Source organism: Ceratotherium simum, chromosome 3 (assembly GCF_057802395.1).
Source record: "Ceratotherium simum simum isolate JZ-2026a chromosome 3, ASM5780239v1, whole genome shotgun sequence".
NCBI lineage: Eukaryota > Metazoa > Chordata > Mammalia > Perissodactyla > Rhinocerotidae > Ceratotherium > Ceratotherium simum.
The window spans coordinates 29,642,214-29,661,145 of record NC_141902.1 but is presented as its reverse complement, the minus strand read 5'-3'; the positions used below and the strand labels follow the sequence as shown (position 1 = coordinate 29,661,145).

General features: G+C 34.9%; 2 protein-coding genes across 2 annotated transcripts; one reads left to right on the top strand and one right to left on the bottom strand.

Moving 5' to 3' along the window:
* The first annotated feature begins 4,528 nt into the window (after positions 1–4,528).
* Positions 4,529–5,467, top strand: LOC101390459 (olfactory receptor 4F15-like). The gene has a single exon (XM_004421967.1). The coding sequence runs from the start codon at positions 4,529–4,531 to the stop codon at positions 5,465–5,467; it is 939 nt and encodes a 312-aa protein (XP_004422024.1).
* Positions 5,468–14,642: 9,175 nt separating this feature from the next.
* Positions 14,643–15,566, bottom strand: LOC101390203 (olfactory receptor 4K3-like). Its single transcript, XM_014780383.2, is given in 1 exon segment — positions 14,643–15,566. A coding segment is annotated over 1 exon segment (855 nt). The 5' UTR covers positions 15,498–15,566.
* Between the last annotated feature and the right edge of the window lie 3,366 nt (positions 15,567–18,932).

The window sequence follows — 18,932 nt, the reverse complement described above, 5'->3', positions numbered from 1 at the left end:
GGCATTTTTAGAGTGAGAAGGAATCAGCCAAATGAAAAAGGTCAGGGATATCTTTAGTGCAGAACAAAAAGTGTGGTAAACCTGAGCATTCATGAAAGAACAAGGAGTGTCCTTGTAGTTCATGAATTTGTGAGGCTGGGAACATGAGTTATATACAGATCTCAAGAGGTTTATGTGTCGCTGAGATGTTGGGAAGGCAGCAAAAGTTACTGAGTAGGCAAGATGAGACTCAGGAAATACTCTCTTAGTATGGTGTTTTAGTCGCCTCCCTTACAATCTTTATGATATTCCTTCTTGCTTCTGTTCTTCTCTCCTATATCCTTCCCCTCCTGTCCCTGTCACTTCTCTCCTCCCGTCTCCTTCCTTTTCCTGTCATCTTCTTCTTTACTAGTATCAATTAACCAAACAACAGACATATTTTTAGAAACTAGCAATAGACTGTTCACAAAAATGAGATTTTATCTTGGTGCTGAATCTCTGAGAACATTTTCTAAGTGACCGTTGTGATACTTTATGACTAAACAATTGTCCATACATTTATAAAACTTTATGTCAATTTTTAAATGCTATTTGAATGGTATTATCATCACTACAATCTGAATTTGAAGGGCTGTGCATCTGGAACCTCTCATTTTGTATTAAAAAAAATCGTACTTTTTAAGTCAATAGCGATATAAAGTTGTTTTAGACCATTTAAACAATATAGAAATACAGACTTTAGGAAGTGAAAGCCACTTGTAATCTCACTTTTCAGGATTCACCATTTATAAGGGTTGATGTTAATTCCTACAGATTGTTTTTATTCAAACACAAAATTTCATATTATTAATTTTATGCACTTTCTTGTTTTTTACTTTAAATTGAAATCTTTCCAGATCTGTTTGTGCAGAATTATTTAGTTGATTTTATGAGCTTCATAGTATTCCATTGTATATATGTATATACATATAAAATGCGATTGATACCTTCTGTATTGATTGACATAGGTCAACAACATTCTATTCAATGTATATATGTGTGTATATCTATATGTAAGTATATGTTATATAAATATATATGCTACATATAGAAAATATTTGCTTTTGTGCTAGTATGTCTAGAAATAGATTTGTACATTTTAAATTCTAGTAAATATTGTCAATTTGTAATCCTTTCAACAACGTATAAGAGTACCTTTTGTGTTGAAACCTTGATAGTACTGAGAATTTTCTTTCTCTATATCTGCTTCTTCTCTGTCAATTGGTGAAACAAAAAACAATGAAGGTCCTGATCACTGATGATGATGAGACCGAACATCAATAAATACGGTTACTGGCCATTTGAGTGTGTTGTTGTTCCTTTTGTGAGTTACCTGTGCATGCCTCCCCTCTTTTTAACGTTAGATCTCCTTCTATTAGCCCTACTATCAAATATAATACTCTGATTGATGACAATGTTTATCCCTTCCTATTGAACTGTATCAAATTAAAACAGTTTGTATTAATAAAGAATTTTAGATTTTTGGAAAATAAAGAAAAGAGAAAAACAAGAATAAAATACAATTTTCCTACTATTAAGAAACAATCTATCAGTACTTTTTTTTAATGGCTTTTCCATTGGTCTTTAAAATATTTTTATTCATTTTGTACAGTTGGGAACATACTGAATGTATATTTTTATATTCCAGAATATCTTCATTTTAAAACCCACACATAGAAAGAGTTGATTATAGATCCTTTGAGATGTGACGTCTACTGCTGTTCACCTCTGTGATTGTCTTTTTCTCCCTTGCTTTGTCCTGCTGTATCTTTTACCAGTTATTGGCTGTGAAATTCTCCATCCAGTGCCCTGTGGCAGGGCATCCTAGAATCATCCCTGTAGTGTTTCCTTTTTGGCTACAATACTTGCTCCATGCCCATAACTCTCAACATTCCCATTTCTGCCTGGCCTGACTTTCCTCAAGTCTCTTCTTGGCTATAATGGAATCGTGGTTCTCTCACCTACTTATGTTGTTTTCCTGTTGAGGAGGTGCAGAACTGTGCCCATGCAGGAACCAGGCATGTTGTGGGGTGGCAAAGGGAAGAGTGATGACATGAGAAAGAATGGTTGTTACTGGCATGGGTCCTGGAGGAAAACTTGCTGGTGTCAGTGCAAGTGGAGAACCCATGGTACTCAATTCAGTCGTGGAATAAGCTTCCACAATTTGGTTTGGTTTTTTAAAGATAAAGCAGTTTAGAAAATTATGTAAGAAACAGATAAGTTGATATATTAGATTGAAATCTATAACATTGAAGCTTAACCATCTTTGGATCTATGGAAAGAACAATTTCACATGGTTCAAAGTAATAAATACACAGAAGTCCAGAGATTAACAATTTATTGATAAGCATTAAAGATAAGCATCATTGTTTCTTTTTTTCCTGGATATGTAAGTTTTAAAATAGTTTTCCTATACATTTTTCTTGTAACCATCTCTTTTGATTCAAATGTCCATTATTCACATATTTCCAAGGCACTGATTTTTGTTTCCATATATGAGGAATAATGCTTTCTTCAGTTGGAATTACCATAAACAATTTAATTCTCTACTGTGGAATTTATGTTCTTTCTAATATTTCTTTTTATAAACATTGTTGTAATAGTTAGCCCTATAGCTTAATTTTTAGTTCATCTATTGTTATTACACTCACGAAATAGTGTAAATTTCATCCTTTGAAATGGGATTCTTAGTCATAAGGAAAATTTTAAACTTTTGGTATCTGTTTTGAATGTACCTTCTAGAGAGTTGTATAAATTTTCGCTGTAATTATTAGTGTATGAGAGTGTCTATTTCCTCACAGCCTCAATGATGATAATCAATTTTTTAAAAACTTTGAAATGTATGGTACAAAATAGCACCCCGAGGCAATCTTATTTACATTTCTTGGATTACTAATGAGTGTGTTACTTTTCATACGATTATTGACTATTAGGATTTCTTCTTTCCTCATTGGTATTTATATGTTTCTCTCATTTTAAAATTGGTATACCACATTTTTTTCTTTATCTATCTGGAAGAACTAATTTCATATTAAAAACGCTGGGGCCGGCCCCGTAGTTTAGCAGTTAAGTGTGTGCGCTCTGTTACTGGTGGCCCAGGTTCCGATCCCGGGCGCACACCGACGCACCGCTGGTCCAGCCATGCTGAGGCGGTGTCCCACATACAGCAACTAGAGGGATGTGCTACTATGACGTACAACTATCTACTGGGGCTTTGGGGAGAAAAGGGGGAGAAAGAAAAGGAGCAGGATTGGCAATAGATGTTAGCTCAGGGCCAGTCTTCCTCAGCAAAAAGAAGAGGATTGGCATGGATGTTATCTCAGGGTTGATCTTCTTCACACACACACAAAAGTGCTAATCATCTGTGTGATATTTTACAACTATTTCCACAGTGTGTTTTTACTTTTATTTTAATAGCATTTATATTTCCATATAAAGATATCTATATGTATATCTATGTACACTATCTTTATATATGTATGCATATGATGTAGAATATGATGTAATTTTGACTTTAATATTTTGGATACTGTCAATTATTTCTTCCCGGCTGTGTTAATAAGGGATATGCTTAGAATGAATTTTCCATCTTAATGTTTAAATATTTCTATACTTTCTTTTGTTTTGTTTTGTTTTTCCATGTTTAAATATCCATTGAAACTTCTTTGAGTTTATCTTGAGAGGCAAAGATCTGCATTTTTCCAAATTTCATGTGTTGTGCCAACACCAGTGATTGAATAGTTCACCCTGTCCACGCTGATGTGATAGGACTCTTCAGTGGTCTCCTAAGAGGTCACTCTAAGTTTACTTGAGCAATTTCATTCCATTCTTTACATTGAAGCTTTTGTGACTGTTTGAAAGCAGAAATACGATCAAGCTACTGCTAAAAATTCCCAATAATTTTCTATTGCTCTTAGGACATAAGGCAAAGTTCTTATCATGGACACAAGATTCCATCCTCTCTGGCCTATTACTCCAGTCTGATCTCCGTCGTTCATCCTCTTGCCCCACTGGCCTCCTTGTCTCAGGGTCTTTGCACGTGGCATTTCCCAGTCTGGACTACTCCACTTACTCTTCAGTAGTAACTCCCTATTTAGCAGAATCTGAACAAGCACCACAGTGGTGAGTCACATTGTTCTAGCACTCTGTTCTTTTCCTTCAAATCAATTATCAGAGTTGCATCTGTATTTCAAGATGTTTAATGTCTAGATCCACCATGAGCCTGTAACCTCCTGAAGTCTGGATAAGTGTTTTACCTCAGAGCTTGACATAGTTCCAGGCTTATGGTAGATGCTCACTAAGAATATTATTTATGCTCCTTAAGTATATTAGCTGAATGCATAAATTAATGCCTAAGTTTTTCAAAACACTTTATGGTTGTCAGTGAAGATTTCTTATTCTTGAAGCCAGATTTAATAAAAGCATAAGTCTATGTCTTTAAATATTAATTTTTCATAAATTCCTTAGTTTTTGTTTTGGTTTTGGTTTTAGGAATCACCAAACAAAGCCAATGTATGATGCAAATTACTCTGAAGTGTCTCAATTTGTGTTCCTGGGACTTTCTACCTCTAGACAAGTGCAGCATTTCCTCCTTCCCTTCTCTACAGTGTTTTATGTAACAATTATTCTAGGAAACCTCTTTGTTGTGTTTACAGTGCTCTTTGACCCTCATTTACATTCCCCCATGTACTTCCTTTTAGCCAATCTCTCATTTATTGATTCGTGTCTTTCTACATTAACGGTTCCTAAGATGATTTCTGACCTGTACTCTGGGCATAAAACCATATCCTTCCAGGGGTGTGTCATCCAGATATTTATCCTTCACGTCCTGGGTGGATCTGAGATGGTGCTGCTCATCACCATGGCCTTGGACCGATATGTGGCCATATGTAAGCCGCTCCATTACCTGACTGTCATGAGCCCACGGATGTGCATTTTGCTTCTGTCTGCTGCCTGGGCTATTGGCCTCATTCACTCAGCGGCTCAGTTAGCTTCTGTTGTCCATTTGCCTTTTTGTGGTCCTAATGAAATAGATAACTTTTACTGTGATCTTCCTCAATTTATTAAACTTGCCTGCACAGACACCTACAGAATGGAATTCATGATTACTGCCAACAGTGGGTTCATTTCCACAGGCACCTTTTTCTTACTGATTATCTCCTATATTTTCATCCTGGTGTCAGTATGGAAACACTATTCAGGTGGTTTGTCCAAGGCCCTCTCTACTCTGTCAGCTCACATTACTGTGGTGGTTTTGTTCTTTGGACCATGCATCTTTGTTTACTTGTGGCCATTTCCCACAGTGTCGGTGGATAAGTTTCTTGCCATTTTGGACTTTATGATTACACCCATCCTGAATCCTGCCATCTATACACTGAGGAACAAAGACATGAAGATAGCAATGAGGAAACTGAGTAGTCAACTGCTGAGTTTAAGGAAGATGCCCTAAACATCTCATGAGAATACAAGTGATGCCTTCTGTAAGCACTACTGTAAACATAAATGTTTAAAATACATACTCTCTTGAGACAATTTATTGTTATTAATTCGACAGCTCAAAATACCTTGGACGGTTTATTCCAAGTTGGTGACCAATAATGTGGTCATATATTTAATGATTTATCTATAGGCTATTTTACACAGTTTTCAGTTTTTAAAATACAGGAGATACACTTTGTATGGTCAACATTTTGAATACTCCATAGAACATCTTAAATTTTTTTTATGAATTCCAGCCCACAGTTCTGTATTTGCAGATCTACCAGTGTATGTTGATATTTTCCTCTGTAACTGGGTTGAAAAATTCTCATGTAAAGAGAATGGCTGTTTTTTTCACACCCATTTTTGGCCAAGCAATGCAGGATTGCTTCTATGTTGATTCAGGTTTGTTGTTGCTTCTTTTCCTACCTTTACTCTGTTACTTACGTAAATAGATGTACTTAGTAACATGAACATAAATTTTAAAAGAAATTTAATTTATTTATTAGGTTAAATATTGTCTGATATTCACATATATAGAAAACAATAAAATAGACAAGTAAATAGTTAAATAATTATTAGGATTTTGAGTACCATTTTAGGATGTGGTCATTAAGAGGGCAAAATTATGTCTTCCTTCAACTTTGCTTTTAACTATTCCCTTGAAACGTGTACTGACAGTAAAATGATACGAATTGAGTAGTAACATTCAGCCAGAGAACTAGGCTGGGATTAAAAATAAATGTTAATTTAAAGAGAGGGAACTCAGATGCAATCTCGTCCAGCAGCGGATCCAATGCAGCACTGGACACCACTCTACGTGCAAGCATCAAGCCTGCGCTTTTAGACCTACAGGGAACTCACAGCCCCACAAAGCAACACAATATCTTTTGGAAAGGTTGGTTTGTTGAAATTGTATTTTTATATTGAGAAGGAATTTTCTTCCCTATATATTTTATACAGTATTCCTCATTTGTAATCTGAATTATGCAGAATAAAATATCTTCCACATTGTCTTCTCCTTTCATATTTGAAAATAAAAATGATGCTATTGTACCTTCTACTTTTAAGGTTAAATATTTTTTCTGAAGCTAAACATATTAATCTTAAATCTTTTTAGGCAAAATTCTCCATTTTGAAAATTTCATGAAATAATTTTTTTTTATTATGAGACAAGCTGGAATATCAGTTTAAATTTCTGTTAAAATTTGTTTCTGTTCTGTTCCCTAACCCTAAGGAATCTGGACCTAAGTTGACACTGATTGCAGCCATGAACCCTAATGCCTACCCTTAGGAATATGACATAAGTTGATACCGATTCCAGACATGAAGCAGTGAAAACCATGTAATAATATTCCATCATAAATGAAATGTCACTAAACTTGCAATTCAAGATATGAAAGAACATCTGAATCATAAATTCAAAATCTCTGACGGAAATAACTAAAAATATGAAAATAATATATAAGAGCCACCTTAAACTCAGAACAAAATTTGAACAATATCGTTTCAGAAATGAAGAATAAATTACTAAGTACCCAATGGAGAATAGAATGGACAAAATTATAGTAAAGGATACAAGGAATATAGATGAAAAGAACCAGAAAATGAAACCTAATTAAAGACAGAGGTAAAAAAGTTTCAGAGAGAAGATTGCATAGAACCAGACAAATGATATTCAACATTTGTATAATTTGAAAATGAGACAATATAATAGATGTGGGAGATCAAGATTTGGCCACCCTGAAATATATCTCTTTACCTTCATTGTTTTCTCTGAGGGACATTTGACCTCCCCCACTAACTGCCTAAAGAATTTGACATGGTGGCTCCTTCGTGGAACAGATCTTCTATCATGATGGCTATAAAGATAATGTAGGATAGAGGTTACAATAGCAAAGGCACCAAGCCTCTTTTATCAAAAAACTCTGTCTCTCCCTGACCACATTATCTATAGATGACCCCAAAAAGAATTGTCCTCCTGCCCTCTGAAGTCCCAGGCCACTACCCACCCCCAACACGCTCCTCTCCTTTAGCTGCAATACTTAAGCAAGCGGCTTAGACAGAGGGGCGAGTTGCTCATTTCTGAGTTTCTCCCATGTATACATGTTATTAAACTTGGTATTATTTTCTCCTGCTAACCTGTCTTGTTGATTATTTGGCCAGCCAGAAGAACCTTAAGGGAAGGGGCAGAGGGAGATTCTCCCTCTTCCCCCGACATAGAATTAACATTTCAAACTTTTATTAATGTTTCAGAAATAAAAGACAAGAATGAACACAGCTTGTAGTGAACTTGAGAACACTGACCACAGATGGTTAATTCCAAGACATATCATAGTAAAATTACTAGATATTTAAAATATGGTATCTTCTAAGCCTCATATCAAAAAACCCAAATAACCTAAATAGGAGAGAAAATCAGGTTGGCATCTTCTTCTTGAAAATATACAAAGAATGGCAACAATGGAATCACATTTTCAAAAGACTAAAGGAAATAAAATGTGAGATAAAAATTTATTATACAGCCAAGCTATCCTTCAAATATACCAGGATTAAAGAAAAATGATTTTAAGTATGCAAACTTTTGTCAAATGTTGTATGTATAAACACTTCCTGAAGAAATCTTCTGCAAGATGAGCTCCATGCAATTAAGAACTATTTGGGGACCCTTCAGCAATACTGGTGCTCAGAGTTTAATACATTGTATTATAGATTTAGGATTTAAATAAAAGTGAGGCTACACATGAAAGAATAGTATGTAAGTGGTAAATCTCTGATAAATTAAACAGTTTTAATGGGGAAGGGATAGAAAAACAAAAAAGTAGAAAAATGTGTTGATTTCCCTATCAGCAATAGGTAGGAATCAGAAAATTAATAGAACTCAAAAAATGGAAGTGCGATTTTTTTAAGTGAGGAAACTAAGCACATTACAGAAAGATAGACACTGAAACAAGCTATAAAATTTTATGCCAAATCAATATAAAAATAAATTTTTAAAAATTAAAAAGAGCAAATAAAAAAGACAATACTGTGACATACATGTTAATAATAACACAAAACAATAAACAAAGTAGGACAGATCTGTTAACAGGCATTAACAGACTATGTTCAATCTGACAGATCAAGTGGAAACTACAAGTGAAAATTTTAAATAATATAATTATACTGAGCTAGATATTCTGGGTGTATGGATATATATCAGATTTTGTAAAACAATAAAGAAGGATTCACTTTTTCAAGTGTACATTTAACGGCACTAATTAAGAAATTTGTAACAAAATTTGTCCTTAGAAATAGATCTTTAAATACGGGGTTTTGGCATTGGCTTGGTCTTGTCCTTGAGAATGAACACAGTGCTGAGCTCCTTGCCAATGTGAAATGGGATGCTAGTGTGGGGGGTCAGAATTGGCCACTCAAAAATGTGTCTTTTTTGCATAGGGATTATTTTGGGCTGGTTACTTTTAAAAACTGCAGACATGGGAAAAGCTCTGAAAACCAAGTAGAAGTAGAAGTTACACTTTGTAAGAGACATGTAATATTTGTAAGGGAAATCTCCATTTGTAAAGATGTCTCCCTCTCTATACCAGGAAGAGGTGGGGATGACCTTATCTCTAGAAACTCTTACCAATGCAGAAGGCGAGGACTTAAATCTACATAATAACCTTACTCTTATTTACTACGCTTTTCTAGTAATCTCCCATAACTGACTCCCACCACCCCCAGCATCCTCCTTTGTCTTTAGCTGAAGATAGTATTTAAGATAACAGCCTCTGCCATTTTGGTGATTTATTCAGCTTTCCTGGGTTTCTCCCATGTATACATGTTATAAAGCTTTGTTTGATTTTCTCCTGTTATTCTGTCTCATATCAGTTTAATTCATAAACCATCTAGAAGGACCTAGAGAGGGTAGAGGAATTCTCTTCCTCCCCTACACTAGTAATTCCATTACCAGCAAGCAGTGGCATCATGAATAATTGTGTTGGTTGCATTAAAGTACCAACTGAAGCAAGTGAATATTGTACTTGACCATTTTGTTACTAATGATGATTATAAGAAGTGTGGTGTGTGACGGATTCTTCTGAATACTTATAGAAAAAAATGACAAGTTCAGATCTTTAAATGTTCATTTCAAGCCATAGTCTGAGAACCACAAAAATTCTATGACAGCTTTTAAATAATACTCTGTTTATTGTAGTTACAGAAGTAATTTTGCTGAAATCAGACACAAAATTTAATTTTGTTTGTTGCAGGCTTATTAATTTATGAAATTCAGGGCTTTTCTTAACAAGGAATGAGAACATTTTTGGAATTAAACATGCACACAGTCTTCCAAAGTTCTAGAGATGTTTGTAGTTTTTTTTAAATGTTAGCTTCCTGAGAGTTTCTCCTAGATCAGAGTAGCTTATTTTTCAGGCAGCGTTTTTTCAGACATTGTGCTTACATCTCTGTGCCCATCAGCCATCACTCTTCATTGGATCTATGTGTGGCTTGGGAGATGCTTTCAAGTCTGCCTCATTACACCTGAGTGAGTGCAGCCTAGCCCATGCAAATAGCCTTACTGACCCCCTGGGTTAACTGTAATCTCAGGAGTGTTCTTCTTGGTTGTTTTTTTCTGTCAAATTTCTGGCTTCTCTGTTGTTTTGCTTATAGCTACCAGTATCATGGAAATTCCAACACCCTATTAAATTCTATCCACAAAGATATCCATGTTTTTTGAAAAAGTCCTTAGTCATGGAATTCTCCATACTGTGTTCTAAAGGAAGTAGGCCACCTCAGATACAGCTGCAGGGCTTTTTGTCTGTAAAGCCTGTCTCTCCCTCTGATCAGAACCTCTGCACCACCGCATAGGAATTGGGGGAAAGGATCTTAGTTATAATTTTCCCCAACTCCATAAATATATTTCACATTCCTTTTTTGCTTTAGGCTAAGCAATTCTGAATTCTTTCAAGGGTACCTCATGTAATATGATTCTAAGTTTCTTTACTCTCCTTGAGTGAACTTCAGGTTCTATGCTCTAAGTTTGATGCTCTAAATGAAGTATGACCAGCATGGAGTTATAAAAGATGGGAGAAGAAGGAAGGAAAAGACAGGAACAGAAGGATCTGAGTGAAGGCTTTCTTTTTTCCTCTGAATAATCATAGCATTCATGATTCAGAAAATAATCACACAATCTACCTTTGCATTACTATGTGGAACCAAGTAGGAGTTATGTGGATATCTTTCTTTTGCCAAATATTTCTTTTTGGTATTACATTGTGAGATGTTTTGATGTTAACTTAATGTAATAAGTAAGCTATCTTGTGATTGTTTCGTGGAGGCATCCTTATACTTGTATTTATTAACTTAAAGTTATACCTCTCTTATTTGTAGAGTTAACAGACTTGACAGTATTTAAAAGGCTATATATAAATATATTTACAGTAATATCTATATAATCTTTTACAGAGATACTGTTCATAAACCATAAAATTCATCCATCTGTCATAGTATACTCTGCAGAAATCTTGATCATCAGGCATTTCACAAAATATCGTATTGATCTGCTACATTGATGCGGCAATTCTGGTTAGACACAATGATGAGGAAAAAGCAAGTATTCTGTCTGCCTTAGACATATCTGAACCAGATGGTGAGAGGTAAAACACCTCAATAAAGTTTCTAGGGGTCCAATGGTTAGCATCCTACTGGGCTCTGGTAGATATTAAATACCTAAACTTGGGCCTCAAGTGATTGTGTGATTTCAGCTACTCATCAAGAACTGGATACTATCTCACTCTTCAAGCCATAAAATTGAGATGAAAAACAGAGTTATTTCATCAATCGGAAATGTTACATAGAAGATTAGGCTTAGCAGGTCCAGAGGCATAAAAAAGTTGCATTAGCTTTTGACTCAACTCCTTGAACAACTACTAATGCGCAATTGCCATCTCTCCTTCAATGTACATCGATGGCTACATGGGGCGTTCCTTATAACCAGTGGACTGAAAATGTAAAATTTGGACCTGAATATACAGTTGGTTTTGCCTAACATATTGGCAGCAACTAAAAGTGAAAATTTGTAGCTTCATAGCCCCAATTTAGTGAAGTATTATGATTACGTATTACTTAGTTGGGGTTAGTGTTATGATTATAGCCCTGAAGGACAGTAGTGAGGAGAAATTCTTTCACTGGGAAGAAATGAAAGTAGTGCATTTTGGTTGTCCACTTTGTTTGGCTAGAAGCATGGTTCATGAACGCTTACTAATGGTTTGGCTAGATGATTTGGGCTTAGAATGAATAGAATGGGAAGCCTGGTAAGAAAGAATTCATGGGGAAGAATTCTGAAGATGGATCTGTCAGAATAGGCACAGATTATGAAAATATAGATGTGAGTGAGTGCACACCATAGGGCATCTACTACAGAGGAAACTTCAGTAATCAAATAGACAAATGACAAGCTCTGGGCATTTTAACCTCTTTTTCCAGCCACCCCTATGCTTGCTGAATGGATTCCTATATAAAATGACCAGGGTTGGAGATCATGTGTTGCTAAACAACATAGAGTTCCTATCAAAGCTTGATCTATTAGTACTAATAAGCCCCTTTAGTGCTCAGCCACTAATATGGCACAGATTACTATGGGGATCATAGGAATGGAGGCAGGTTAATTATATTGAGAACTTTCCATCATGGAGGAAGTAGAATTTTGACCTTATTGGAATGAACATGTATTCTGTATATGCGTTTTTTTCCCTAACTATAATACTTCAGCTTGTACTACCATCCATGAATTTAAGAAATGCTTTATCAAAATCGTGGTATTCTGAACAGCATTGCGTCTGATCAAGGAATTTACTTTACAGAAAAACAAGTGCAGCAATGGGCTTATGACCATGGAATTCACTGATCTTAACACATACCTGATTGCTCATAAACAGCTGATCTCTTAGAATGGAAGAATGACATACTGAATACTCTGTATGGCTCTTTTAGCAGATGAGATCTTCATTCTATGAATTTGGGAATCGAGATGTGGAAGTGGTAGTAGATCCTCATGTTATACCTAATAACCAACTCACATAATTTTTGCTTCCCATCCCCAACACTTTGACCTCTGCTGGGTCAAATGTCTTGGTGCCTAAGGAAAGAACGTTTCTACCACAGTAGAAAGTATTTTCATTAAATTGGAAATTAAGACTGACTATTGGCCATTTGAGTTTTGCTAAAGAATATACATAACTACAAGTTCTCTAGATTCATATCTGTAAAGCTGATTCTGATAGAAATAAGGGACACTTAAGGAAAATTTGCTTATCTGATAAAAGTGTAAATACTAAGCTTGGATAGCATGGCAGAAATTGACTAAAATGTTTGAGTTGAGAGCATGTACTACTTGGATTTTGTTGTGGCAAATTATAGTAGAGGACAGTATAAGCTGCATTTTTCATTCTTATGCCCTTCTACTTTCAGAATACTAGGAAATCCATAAAAATATTACCTAAAACTCAGGTTTCTCTTATGGGGACAGACAGATAAAAAGATACTCAGCATACTGGGTAGGAAAAAATTTACTTAAAACATACAGTAATGACAATGCAGTGAATGAATGGATATATCCCTGAGAACGAATTGAGGCTACAGCCCAAGACAGAGACAGCCTAATGGTTGACTGTTAATCCTTTAGTACTATCTGTGTGCAGGCATGTCCTTAGGGATGTTTCTCTCATTCACAATTTACACTGCATGATCAAATTAGATTGCAAATTATGCTATTTCCAATATATTTTTTATTTTTTCAGGTTAATAGAGATACTCTAGTATTTTATTCTTGGTATAATTTACTCTTTCACTTTCTTTGTAGGAAATAATTTTCTATTGTATTGTGCAGTGTCGGTTAATAAATGAACAGTCTTAGGAATCAAATTGATCTTTGTATCCTTAAGAGAAAAAAAATAAGGCTGTGTTATCTTGAGGAACTTTAATTCATATTTCTGAGTCTCATTTCTTATTCACAATTTGGGAATAATAATAAAAGCATTTAAAGTAATACATATAACAAAATCGCATATACTAGGCATTGAAGGATAATAAGTGCATTATTTTTATTCTGTCATTTTGTTGTATTTTGTTCCCATATTACGAGAAATATAAACCTCATATGTGCCGTATTTTTTTAGGACTTTTATTGTGAGTTTTTACAACTAAATTTCAATTCACTTAATTTATAATTCTGGGAGAAAGAAAGTAAGTTTTAGTTAGAATTTGAAACTTTTAGGAACTTTTCTTAACGATAAAAGACTGTATTTAAATAAACCACAGTCAATAAATATTATGGGTATTTGAATAGAAAAATTGGCTACTACATATACATTAAAATCTATTTGCTGAGTGTTTATTATATATTAACCACTGTGCTAAGTACTGCAGTTTCAAGAATTAACCAGGTATGGCACAGTTTCTGCTCTTAAGGAGCTTACATTTCAGGACTTTTCCACAAATGGTTAATAATAGTATAAGCATAAATATTAGTCCTTGAGATGGTGATAACCAAGGGAAATATCAGTAGGTTTTACTTTTTCTTCCTTTTTTTAGCCATTATTGAGTTAATGGAAACCAAACACAGAATAATTTTCACTGTTACTCCCTATGTACTTACCACTGGTATTTCATTCTCTCTTTTTCCTGTACTGCATCCTATTAGTATTTAGGTAGGAAGCTAAGTTAAAGAAAAACATAATAATTCAGTGGCCTCTTGACAAGAGGTTAAGTGAAAGGTTTGAGGGAAAGAGGCAATGTTACAGAAACGTTTTCCAGAGTTAGAAGAAAATTCAAGAAGTTTTCTCAAGATGCTATCCACTAGGATGGATGTATGACTTTTTTGAATGAACTTCAGGTTCTCATTTAACATAGTTAAAGGCCTAGGAAGACTGATTAGATAATTCCCTCATAAAGAAGCAACATTAGTGTTTGGATTTGGGCGGAATATTTCATAGTGTTCTACTGGTTGATTAATAAATGTTGAAATTCCTTGAATTACATTAATCTTATTACTGCCCTTGGAGACAGGTATAACATGTAGATATAAACTGAATGCTTAGAATTTTCAACCTATTTTACAAGGTCAATGTATTGTCAATTTGAAGTGCTTACAGTGAGGTTTTTGGGCATTAAATATTTCCCTTGGAATGCATGTAGTAGCTTCTGAATCTCTTCATAGCATTTTTAATCTCTTTATTTCTCAGAGTACAAATGGCTGGATTTAGGAGAGGTGTAATAACAGAGTAAAACACAGCAAGAAACTTGTCCACGCAGGTGATGCTGAGTGGCCACACATAGATGAAGATTCAGGGCCCAAAGAAGAGCACCACCACTGAGATGTGGGCAGTACAGGTGGAGAGGGCCTTAGACACACCTGTATTAGAGCTTTGGCGGACAGTGAGACGAATGTATGTGTAGGATATGAGCAACAGCACAAAGCAGGTCATGGCCAGAACCACACTATCAGCATTCATTAATACCCCCAAGTTGTAGGACGCTATGCAGGCAAGCTTAATTACCAGTGGTATATCACAGAAGAAGCTGTCGATTTCCCTGGGGCCACAGAAAGGCAATTGCACAATCACAACCATTTGACTCACCGCGTGCACAAAGCCAATGGCCCAGGAAGTCACCACTAGCCCAAAGCATTTGTGCAGGCTCATAATGGTAGGATAGTGGAGTGGCTTGCAGATGGCCACATAGCGGTCACAGGCCATTAGCACAAATTGCACTATCTCACCCCCTCCAACAAAATGCACAAAGAGGATCTGGCACATGCAGCCTCCAAAGAAAATAGTCTTGTTCTCCCTCAGAAAGTCTGCAATCATCTTAGGAGTGGTGACTAAAGAAAGCCACATATCAACAAAAGACAGGTTGGCCAACAAGAAGTACATGGGGGAATGGAGATGAGGGTCAGTGATGATTAAGATCATGATGACAATATTTCCAGATACAATGATCAGGTAAAGCATAGAAAATATCATTAAGAATAACACCTGCACATTCCATGAGTGGCAAAGTCCCGGAAGCACAGATTCTGACACTGTAGTCCTATTCTTTTATCCATTTTACTCAATGTGTCCTCTAAAACGACCTAGAGAGAGGATAGATTATCAGTTAGCGGTGTGGGAAAGGGTACTTAATTTTTAGAATTTGGCTGAAATTCTATTTCATTGAAATTTAAATTTCATTGAAAATTAACATCTGTAACTGAAAGAGAAAAGTATAATTGGGAAGACAAATCTTGGCAAAATATTCATGGTATTATGCCCCAAAGAGAAGCTAAACATCTAAGACTGGCTTTCCAAGAAGTAGAATTTGGGATGGGATTCTTATGCAAATGTTTAATTGAGAAGGTATTTTCACAAAAGCGAATGAAGGAAGCAGGACAGCAAAAGGAAAGGCTAAAAAAAGTTATTGTGGTGTCACCTGGAAAGTAGCTTCAGTCCACCACTCCAATAAAAAGAATCTGGGTGAGGCACCACCAACAACCATTACAATAATAACTAAAATTTAAGTCATCTACCTAGGAAGATGATGGTGAACAGATATCGAAATCCAGAACAAATGACATGATACAAAATTATAGTTTGTCTGTATTATAAGTAATAATTCCTTCAAGCCTCAATTGATCTTATTCTATAAGACATCATAAAACTAAATTTTACTTATTACTTATTACTCTAAAATACATGTTGGGACAATCTTTAGGAGAGAAGCTATATAGAAAGCCATATAATAAATACCTTGGCTTGATAATTTGATGCAAAATCAAGCACATAATTTAACATTAATTAAGATCACAATTAAAAAAGTTTTGTTTAGTAAACTAAGTGTATTCAACCTAAGTGCCCATCAAGGGACGAATGGATAAAGAAGCTGTGGTATATATACACAATGGAATACTACTCAGCCATAAGAAACGATGAAATCTAGCCATTTGTGACAACATGGATGGACATTGAGGGTATTTCACTTATGCAAAGTGAAATAAGTCAGAGGGAGAAGGTCAAATACTGTATGATCTCACTCATTAAGTAGTAGATAATAACAACAACAAACAAACACATAGAGACAGAGTGGTTACCAGAGGGGAAGGGGGGACGGAGGAGAGCGAAACGGATAATTCGGCACATGTGTGTGGTGGTGGGTTGTAATTAGTATTTGGGTGGTGAACATGATGTAATCTATGCAGAAATAGAAGCATAACGATGTACACCTGAAATTTATACAATGTTATAAACCAATGTTACTGCAATAAACAAAAAAATACAAAAAAAAAAAAAAAAGAAAAGATGTCAGTGGAGAGTTATGTGAGAAAGGGATTAATGAAAGTGGAAGGTAACTCAGACTCAGATTCTGATGTGAACTCTGAATAGAAGCTTCTTACAACTCAAGCTTATCAATAGAAAATATTTACCTTCAATTATATTAGTGGATGATAGGAAATCCCTAGCTTTCAAAAAGTTGCCATAAAAGTTAGAAAAATGCAAATTTTTACAGACGTAGAGCACTAGTTTCCCCTTCCCTCATGCTGAGAAGTCAGCAGCATAGATTAAGGATGGAAACAAAGATCTTCCTAAAGAAATTAGGTAAATCAAACATTTGCTGTGGAAAAGGGGACATGTGATAACAGTCTCACAAGTTACAAATAAACGTATCCTCCATAATAGAGATTTGTTTAGTTTCTAAAGAAAATATCCTGATATTATACTCAATAGACATGTCCCCTGAGAAACTTGAACAATTTGACTTTTACCTTGAAACTTAATTTTTGTCAAGACAAACCATTCCAGGATTAGTTTTTAATAATTAGTTCTGTATCTGTTACAATAAATGACATAGAAGATAGCTAAAAGCAAAAGCACTATTTCAACTGTGTTTGAGAGAGGAATTTACTAAAAGAGGAATATGTACATTTCTAGAGAACAATTTACCAATAAAAAATAATACAGTTCTTCATCAGTTTTGAAATTGTTAATATTTCATAATATTGGTGGATTAATTATATTGCTTATCATCATTAATCCAATATTTAGGACAATTAGTAGAAAAACCATGGACTTTTAAAATTTTTTTTAGTTTTTTTTAATTTTTTTTATTACAGTAACATTGGTTTATAACATTATATAAATTTCAAATGTAAATCATTGTATTTCAATTTCTGTATAGATTACATTATGTTCACCACCCAAAGACTAATTACAATCCATAACCACACACATGTGCCTAATCATCCCTTTCGCCCTCCTCCCTCCTCCTTTCCCCTCTGGTAACCACCGTTCCAATCTCTGTCTCTATATGATTGTTTGTTGTTGTTTTTATCTTCTACTTATGAGTAAGATCATATAGTATTTGACTTTCTCCCTCTGACTTATTTCTCTTAGCATAATATTCTCAAGGTCCATCCATCTTGTCATAAATGGCTAGATTTCATCATTTCTTATGGTTGAGTAGTATTCTGTGGTGTGTATATACCACATCTTCTTTATCCATTCATCCCTTGATGGGCAGTCAGATCTGGTCTGAAATCTAACTGTATTACTTGTTGACTTTGTGACCTTGAGCTAAATCTATTTCTGTTTTCATTTTTCTCTCATTTATCTCATTTTCTGTGAAAAGAGAGCACTCAATCTAATAGACTTGTGAAGATGGGTCAGAAAATATACAGAAACACATGAACATTTCTGGTACTAAGTGCATGTTTAATAAATATTAGTTATTTCCCTTCTTTATTCATTAAAATGCAACTTAAAACAGTACAATTTCAAAAGCTTACTGGCAACAATCTTAGTGAACAGCCAACTACCTTCTGTAAGCAAAATATATAGAATCAACATTCTTTAAAATACCTACTTCTTATGTTTTCTCTAAATTAGCAAGCACATACTCAGCAATCCTATAGGAGGAGCAGATGCAAAAGAATTACCAGACACACTGCTTTATTTCTAGTAGCTTAACAACTTTTTCACACTTCACTTCTGCTTTTGTCCAGAATTGGTATTAGTATTTTAAGAAGACCTACAAGAGGCAATAGCACATTCTACTAAAGTACCTTTGGAATTCTTACCTGTAACTCAGGGAGAATTTTCACAAAGGGGATAATGATAACTTTGGGATTAGTCAAAGTGAAAAATTAAGGAAAAGAGACAAATTGAGTTACTCTTTTAGGAGTGTTAAAATACAGCAACACATTTTTCACCCCCTTCTAGATTCAATGCCTTCCATTAAGATTTTTTTAATAATAATAATCCTAGAACTGTGAGATTCTCAACATTTATATTTTTACAAGAAGAAACTTGGACTCAGAGAATTTAATAGATTGTCTGAGATCTTCACTGTTTGCGGTACTCAGGGAGGTAGTCGAAGTTTCTTCCATTAGCTTGAGCTCCCTGCCTTTTATTCTCAGGTTATGATTT